Raw genomic sequence first — 8,237 nt, 5'->3', positions numbered from 1 at the left:
TATATATATATATATATATATACGTATCCTTTATTTTCACCTTTGAAATTCAAAGGACTTATAGTTAATTTTCAATCCAATCAACTACAACCTACATACTGCCCAAATGTACAAATGTCTCTTGAGGGTAAAGAGACAAGCCGAGCCATTCAAGCTTTTGAACTCTTGTGCTTCTGAGGAACAAATCGGACCGCTTGCTTGTTAAGATCTAACATCTTCACTGTCCCATCATCCAAGGCAACACTAAGCTTTGAAGTACCTTTAATTATGCCAGTGACTGCTCCTTTGTTCCTGGTTAAAACAATCAAAAAAGACACAAGGGAAGGGACCGATTCCATATCAGATTCCCTACTCTAGTTTTCTTGCTGTTATAGCTACACAGCAGTTTTGTGGAAAAGCAGACGATTAACATCATTACAATGAAGTTCAAAAGTATGATTTGAATTCAAGAGATAAAGAGTAAGTTATGAATGATAAAATTTGGATGCAAATTTTTGTTTTTTGGGGGGGGGGGGGGACCATTTTATCAGCTAAAAAGTGGAGTTTCAAAGAGCACATTAGGGAGGATAATTGTGGCAATGGACTAGTTTGGCCTGTGATGAATTATATGATTCATACGCTATTCCCTCCTACATCGAATTTGCAGAATCAGTGAAAGGATATGAGACGCTCACCAAGAATTGTCAGATGTCTGATGAACTTCAACTCTCTTGCCGATTGCATCTTTACCCAATTTCATCAATATCCAGTTCGCATCCATTATTTCATCCATTTGAGTGTTCTGATTTGAATGCGTTACGTCCTCGTAATGGAGAGATGCTTTATTCGTCAATGGTGAAGGTCTCTTCCTTTTTGACCTCTGACCCTTGATCACACTCATCCCCTCCCAATAAGACAAATTTTGATTTTCAATGCCAGGTTTCTTGAACTTGATCCTCAGCAAGGGTTTAGAATCTTTGGGCAAAGAATGTGAAGGTGTCTGATACTCATTGTCATCTGATTCATCATTTGAACCAAATCTCCCCTCTGGAGGCCTTCCCAAAGACGTCCTCTCACCTCCCGACATTGCTGCTCCATTTCCAACTTGATCAGCTATTCCTTCAGAACTACGTTTTTCAAGCAAGATGCGAGGTTGCTCTAAAGGAACAGCTTCACTTTCCCCAGAAATATTACCTCTGAGATTTCTCTCTCTTCTAAAAACCTTCAATACTTTTGATTGACGAGTGTCAACCCTGCTCCCTGCAATTCATATGAACCCAGGTCAGATGGTCTCCAAACGCTAACCACCGGAATAATGGACAGTAACATCCAATGATATACTGATGAAAAGATCCGCTTTTCTCTTTCCACAAGCATATATATTAGTTGACAAATGTGACATTCAATTTCAACCCAAAAATCCCATGATAGAAAGGAAACGGATGCAACAGAAACCCAAATGATCATCCATGAAGAACACACAGAAAGCAGAATCATTGTTCATTGCTACTTGGCATAACTACACATTATAACAAGTGAAAATTGATTTAAAGATTATTCTCTGGTGTACGTCTACTACATTTCACCGGGGCTTTTTCACGAGGGATCTTAAATAAGAGATCCACCATAGCCCGCGTTCACATAATAATATCTTACAATCTCCATTTTTTCCAAAATAAATAGAGGGGAAAAGGAACCAATTGATCGTGATAAAACCACATACCACTGGGAGCAACCATATCTTGATCTTTTTGGCAACTTATGGCATCGGATTGTGGAGAACTAGTCATATTAACTTTCTGTGGCCCCAAATTGACAATCAACTTCTTCCCTTGCACAGTTTGAGTCCTCTTGTCATTTTCTCCAGTCTCCTCCACACGATCCACGCCATGTGCCTTAGTGTTCCTAATTTGAAAACCTCTAGTTTTCTGCTCTTTATCACTAAATGACACCTCTTCTATAAACTTGCCCTTCAATATCCCTGACTGACTGACAGGACATCCAGCAGCAGGTGAAGAATTGAGATTGCCAACCTCATTTCTCTGCGATTTGATATCATTATCAGAGCTATGCAAATATTCAACATCACTTTTTCCATTAATTGAATGTTTCCTTCCATTATCCTTAATTTCTCTGGCAAGTCATCACAAAAAGTCTTTAAAGAAAATTTAAGGGAACGCCCAGATTCACTCCTTACCTTTACAGGTCCACCATTTTCATCATCTGAATATGGTGAAATAGAAAAAGTTTCTTCTTGAGTTGGTAAACCAGCCTGAACCCTCAAGCTTGCAATTAAATCTCTGTCGGCTACATCCTTTCTCTTCCAGAGCTCTTGAATGGCATCCTTAATATTTTTGACCTGGAGTATACAGACTTATGAGATGAGTATTGAGAAGTACAAATAAAAATAATCGTTGCAATGTACTTTTACGTGGAGATCAAAGTCAGAACATGAAAAGGGATATAAGTATTAAGGGCCTTCCAAATACCTCATAACATTCACCACGACATGCAGGACATCTATACTGCAGATTCCCATCTACTTGAAATTGGTGATATTTTTCATCACTGCAAAACATGCCATAAAAAATAATAAATTTAAACTGATACGGTAAATTCTAGACCAATAGAGATGGTACCTTACAAAACTGGCAATATAAACAAGAAAGACTGTTAAGAGGTCAACAGCTATTCAATCAATAAAAGAAGGGGCAACAGGGTGGAAACAGAGTCATCCAGCGTAAATAAACTCCAGATAATGATGTATGCCATAGGTTATCACTCACTGCCAAACAAAACATTAAAAGCACAATGTACCGTCAACAAGAATGTATATTCTGGTATCCTAGATGGTAGTCCATAAAGTACAGTAAAAGCAATGAAACTAACCTAATACCATCACAATAGCAATGTACCCAGCGCTGGCAAATATCGCAGCAAACCATTGGTGTCAATTCTGAATCTCTATAAACCTACAAAATGTGCCAAGAGTGTTCAGTCAACTATTTGACATCCAGACCTCACTATCCAAATATCCAGTAAAAACAGATAAAAAATAGAAGCGAAAGAAAAAGGAAATCAAAAACTAAAATATAAAATAGTAACAATAGTAACATGCATGTTATCTATCTAATGGGTCCCTGAGATTTCAATGCCATCATTTAAGTTTGAAATTCTATTGCCATTATTCTTATACCAAAAGAATTCTACCGCTAGTCATATGTAAAATTATGTATCTTTCTAAATATTTTGACTAAATAAATTAATTGATGGCAAGATCTATCAAATGAACATCTCCCATCACCCATTCCAAGAAAGAAAATCAGTATGGAAAAAATATTGAAACCTTCAAACAGACAGGACAGTAGTTCCCTTTCATAAACAACCTTCCACATGCATCACAGCAGGTGTATCCCAGAAACCACCTATAGATCAAAAAGCAAATGGCAAGTACGTTTCTCAGATAATTAGCTCTGAATCTAAAGAAGTAGCATTGACTAGAAAATGAAGAATCACCAAAAGATATTAATATGATACCTTACACTTGATCCATTTCCTGGCACATTGGATCCACAACTGTGACACCTTGCATGTTTTGTGCACAAATAGGGCCCCGAACTAATGTTCTGCATTGTGAATAATCATGATGAGATACTACAAAATCAATTAACGCCCATCTATGAGAGATACGCAATGACCTTTTGAGGAGGTTGGAGACAATAGCAATGGTAAGCATCATTACACCTTTTGCAGAACATGAACTTACTTGGATCTCCAGTCCTTCGGCAAGCCTGGAAAAAAGTGGGGAAAGCATGTGACATTGTGACTAACTTTAATGAAACGTGAGTTGACGATAGCAACTGCTTGATCAGCAACCAAGATCACACAACTAATGATACAAGCAACATAACTACAAAAAGAGTAAAAAACCACTTAGGTGAATTTAAGAAATATCTTCAAGGTTGTGAAATAATTAATGACTCTAATGGTTGATGTCCCTAAAATTATCTTCTTCTTTTTTCCCCCTCTTCTGCCAAGAATTTTTAAATTATATATAGCCAATGCTAATCTCACCATCTGATTGCACAGACAACCTACTGATAAGGGTAACAGGTTCAAGTCTAACTTGTTTCATGACTCAATCAACTTGCCACATTCTAAATAAAACCAACTTAATTTCCAGATAGAGACAAATTAATACATAGGCAATGATCTCAAGCATCACAAAGTACATAGAGTTGGTGGTAGTACTAAACACGATTCCCTGTCATGTAGTACATCTCATATCCAGCAATATATAACTTAAAACATTATGCCTTATCTAGTTCTCTTTGCACAATGATCAAAGACGCAAAATCATTCATCTGATTGAGAGCTTAAGCAATGTGCATAGAAGTTTAAGAAAGCTACATTTTAATGTTTAAGAAGCCCAGAGTAAAAAATTAAAATAACAAGGCAGTCAAGCAAATACATAAAACTCAATAAGACACATATTTAGGATTAGTAACTGGGGAGGGAAAAAAGATCGCTAGCAATGCAAATCACACATTACCTCGCAAATTAGGCAAGCAGGACAGGTCCATGAAGTCCAATGAAATAAATCTGTAATTAAAAGCAAGAAAATGAGAACATGTGCTATCTAAGTCATAGTTCATATCAGAATATGGTTAGATATTTCTTCTAACCTCTATGTTGAGCCCAAACTCTTAGGCAGTTTATGTGGTACTTTTTACCACAACTCTTGCATGGAAGCATCTTTTTCTCTCTATCACTGCCTTCATTTTCCACACAGTTGCACATCCGACAAAAGACTTTAACATCTGATTCACTACACTCTTCTCCAGTGGTCTTTCCTGATTTTGCCTGTGAACATAATTTCATGTTATAACAAGAATTAAGAAGGGACAGAGCGACAATGATACACTTGACTAGACCATGAAGGTAAAGTCCATGAATATTCAAACGCCCAGAATAAAATGTCTACAGTATATTCATCTGAAGACTAAAACAGTAAGGGTTGCATAATCCCATGGACACTTGAGTAGGTTGGTCCTCTAACCTCAAATATTAGCTTTTTGGGAGAGTTCCGTACTATGCTTAGGCGTCCACCATATATGCATGATCAAGTCAATGCAATAACACGTACAAATTAAAAGAAGCTCCACAGCAGTTACAAGGCAAATAATAATGACATTAACAACACCTGAAAATCACAACTAAATTGATGTGCACTCTTCTAGTGTCCTAAGAACAAGGATTAGCTTTATAATGAGGCGGCAACATAAAACTTTTCTCTTATCTCTTCAGCCTATCCAAACTCAAAATTTGACTTAATCCAACGACACAACAGATTAGATGTGGTAAAGCTCTCAAAAAATTATCACTTGTCCGACAGTCCACATGCCACCGCACAGATAGTCACAAAAACAGTGCCGGAAACCTCACCAGCACATCCCCGGACTCAAAACGACGGGCGTACTCTTCGGCGGCAATCATGGCGGCAGCTCCCTTCCGCTGCATAGCAACCCGCTTGGCCTGCATCGAAGCCGCCTCGTTCACCGCATCTCCGACCACTGAGGACTTCAATTGCCCGGGCGGAGGCGGCAATTGCAGAACCTTGGGGACCGCGACTTGCAAGGTGAGCGAGGAGTCCGAGGAAACTCCAAGTCCGGAGGGATCCTTAAGGAATTCCCGAAGACAGACAACGTCATCGAGGAACCCATTCTTGGCCGCTACAGTATGGAGACTCCGAGGGAATCCTAAGGAGCAGTAGCAGATTCGGCGACTGAAAATGCCCCCAGAAAACACAAAACGAGAGCGAAAAAAGTACAGAACTTTGTGATTACGAGGAAAAAAGGGAGGGAAAGTTAAAACAGAGAAACAGATAAGAGATTCTTAGAGTGAGAAAGTAGTACGGAACCATGTAATTGGGCAAGCTACATGAAATCCCATATTGAGAGGCCTTAGATTCGAATATTTGAAGTTTGGAGGGATCGTCCGTCAAAAACTCCTTCTTCTAAAAAAATTAAAATAAAAACAAATTTGCGGTGAAGGGACAAGGGAGAGGGCGTGCTGTGTCGGAGGCGACCGATGGGAGGAGGAAATAGAAAGAACACGGAAATTAGCAAAAATAAAATGGGGCTTGCATTCAGAGGAACTTGGGCTTTTATTGGATTATTCAGCCCAACGGCCCACATTGGGGCTCGCTCCCCGGAGGCCAGGCCCATCATTAAAGATCTTATAGTTTTATCATCGGAGATGAGGAAAGAGATCTCACAATAAAATGGGAGAATCACAATAAAGTTAAAAAAATAATTACAAAACAAATTTTAAAAGTTATTATTTTTTATTTTAGAACTTGTTATTACAAGCTGCTTAGAGTGTTATTAGAGTTTTTTGGTAATTATTTTATTTGCCTCGAACCTCATTATAATTCTTCCTCATAAAATGGGAAATAAAATTGATGAATTGATTAGGTAGTTGTCGTTTTAGCTTGATTGGTAATTTTTCTCCCTAAAATACAATACCTCAATGCCACCACTGCAAACTAAGGGGTTTTTAAAAGCATGACAGAGTCAAAGAATAAAACAAAAATATAACAAAATACATAAATATTTCTGTTATCTTTTTCAATCCATTTCGAACACTAAATAGTACTCCCTCCGTTCCTTATTATAAGAGACAAATAACCGAAGTACGTTGATCAAAAAAACAGTTAAAATTAGTTAAGAACAATTAATGTGTAAAAAGTATAATTTTTTTTTCAAAAATGCCCTCATTAATAAGGAGAGAGAGCATGAGAGAGAACAATTAAATTATTAAAAGAAAGAGAAGTGAGAGGGAGAGAGAGTGTGAGTTGGAGATAATAAATATGGGTAAAATAATAAATTAACACAAAAAAGTAGAGACAACTTGTAAGTGTCTCTTATATATAGGAACATGCCATAAGCATCAAATGTCTCTTATATTAAGGAACGGAGGGAGTACATTGAACTTCAAATCAAATGTTACAAGTTATTCTAACAATTTAATTGGCGCACTTATTCACTTTTTCATAACATATGAGTCGGCGTTCTAATTCTCGATTAGGAGCATCCTGAGAAATTTTTCTTTGTTAATCTTAATACTTGTATTCGATACCCTATAACACCGTCCCCATTAACTAACTATACTATATTCACAAGCTGGCAGCTATCATTATCTCTGAACCAAACCATTAACTATATTTTTACTCCATCTTTTTCTCTCTCAACCACCAATGCACCCCTTTGAACACTTAAGTAATCTCAACCGCCTGCTAATTTTTAAGCCTTCACTGCCTAGAAGCATATTCAAATTCACATTTGTAGTAAGTAGGTAAAACAGCTTCTAAAATCTATAAGCACGTTTAGTCTCTTAATAGATGTTTGGATTAGCTTTCTATCCATAGGCTAAAAGCTGATATGAAAAAGCATCCCGGAAGAAGCATCCTCTTGTTACTATTTAATCATACTTAATGAGTTGGTAAAAAAAATGAAAAGGCACAATGATTATTTGTTTGGTTTGTGCTGTCTTCATTAAAAACCTTAAAAAAAATTGGTTGAACTTTTTTTTTTTTAAAATAAGATTCAAAGCAAATGGCTTTCCCCAAACTTTAAGTTACAGCTGAAACTAATTTTACTTGATTTTAACCAAGTTTCAACTTGTAAAATTGACATTTAAAAAAAAAAAAGCATTCAGATATAAACTATGAGTAAAGTGATTGGATGGAAACCAAACCATAGTTTCATAAGTGCTTTTACAGTTTACGAAATAAGTATGTGGAGGAATTTGCCTCGTTTTACGGAAAAGTATTTCTCAAAAACACCTTTGAGAGTTACCAAACACTCCTTAGATCTTCAATTCTCCAAAGTCCAATGCAAACGCTCTTTTTTTTTTTTGGGCCAAGGCAAACACAGACTATTACTCCCCATAGTTGTCCCAAAAATCTAACGTGAGAGATGAGCTATCAGGCTATGCCAACAAAACAATTCATAGTTTAGTTTTACTAATTAATTGCAAATTTACAGGAGCAATATTTTTTTCAGAGATGTTAAGTTAGTTAATATTTACAGAAATCTCAAAGGAAGTACAAAGCCGAGGGATACAAAAATTTATTACAATTTACCCGACCAAGAGATAGAAGACGAGACGGCATGTTCAAATATCGTTACCGCTAACTGCAAAATAGCTCCGGCAACAGCGTTTTCTTCATTTCTGCTTTCAGGTGTTGCTACTTT

General features: G+C 37.0%; 1 protein-coding gene across 3 annotated transcripts; it reads right to left on the bottom strand.

Moving 5' to 3' along the window:
* On the bottom strand, nt 1–6,031 carry LOC114755092 (uncharacterized). Of its 3 annotated transcripts, none has more exons than XM_028943960.1 (13): nt 5,900–6,031; nt 5,425–5,764; nt 4,665–4,842; nt 4,532–4,581; nt 3,678–3,770; nt 3,517–3,605; nt 3,326–3,404; nt 2,869–2,951; nt 2,469–2,547; nt 2,177–2,338; nt 1,703–2,021; nt 675–1,239; nt 1–291 (listed from the first exon to the last, which is right to left on the bottom strand). In XM_028943960.1, exons 1-13 carry the CDS (start codon nt 5,929–5,931, stop codon nt 150–152), a joined length of 2,211 nt encoding a protein of 736 aa, XP_028799793.1. In that variant the 5' UTR covers nt 5,932–6,031; the 3' UTR covers nt 1–149. The 3 variants fall into 3 exon arrangements, with proteins under 3 accessions (XP_028799793.1, XP_028799794.1, XP_028799796.1); XM_028943961.1 differs by having other exon boundaries at nt 3,522–3,605; nt 3,724–3,770; XM_028943963.1 differs by lacking the exons at nt 5,425–5,764; nt 5,900–6,031 and adding an exon at nt 5,039–5,360.
* Nucleotides 6,032–8,237: the final 2,206 nt, after the last annotated feature.

The sequence above is a fragment of the Neltuma alba genome, unplaced genomic scaffold (genome assembly GCF_004799145.2).
Source record: "Neltuma alba isolate B1F8T4 unplaced genomic scaffold, ASM479914v2 tig00010231_pilon, whole genome shotgun sequence".
In the NCBI taxonomy this organism is placed as follows: domain Eukaryota; kingdom Viridiplantae; phylum Streptophyta; class Magnoliopsida; order Fabales; family Fabaceae; genus Neltuma; species Neltuma alba.
This window is presented reverse-complemented; position numbering and strand designations above follow the sequence as displayed.

What these genes read in the sequence shown, in the direction of transcription:
- LOC114755092 (XM_028943960.1), bottom strand. Translation starts at nt 5,931, where the DNA reads ATGGGATTTCATGTAGCTTGCCCAATTACATG. An exon ending in GGAAATGGATCAAGTGTAAG is followed by an intron (nt 3,405 to 3,516) that starts GTATCATATTAA and finishes TTTGATCTATAG; the next exon opens with GTGGTTTCTGGGATACACCT. An exon ending in GTCGTGGTGAATGTTATGAG is followed by an intron (nt 2,339 to 2,468) that starts GTATTTGGAAGG and finishes TGTATACTCCAG; the next exon opens with GTCAAAAATATTAAGGATGC.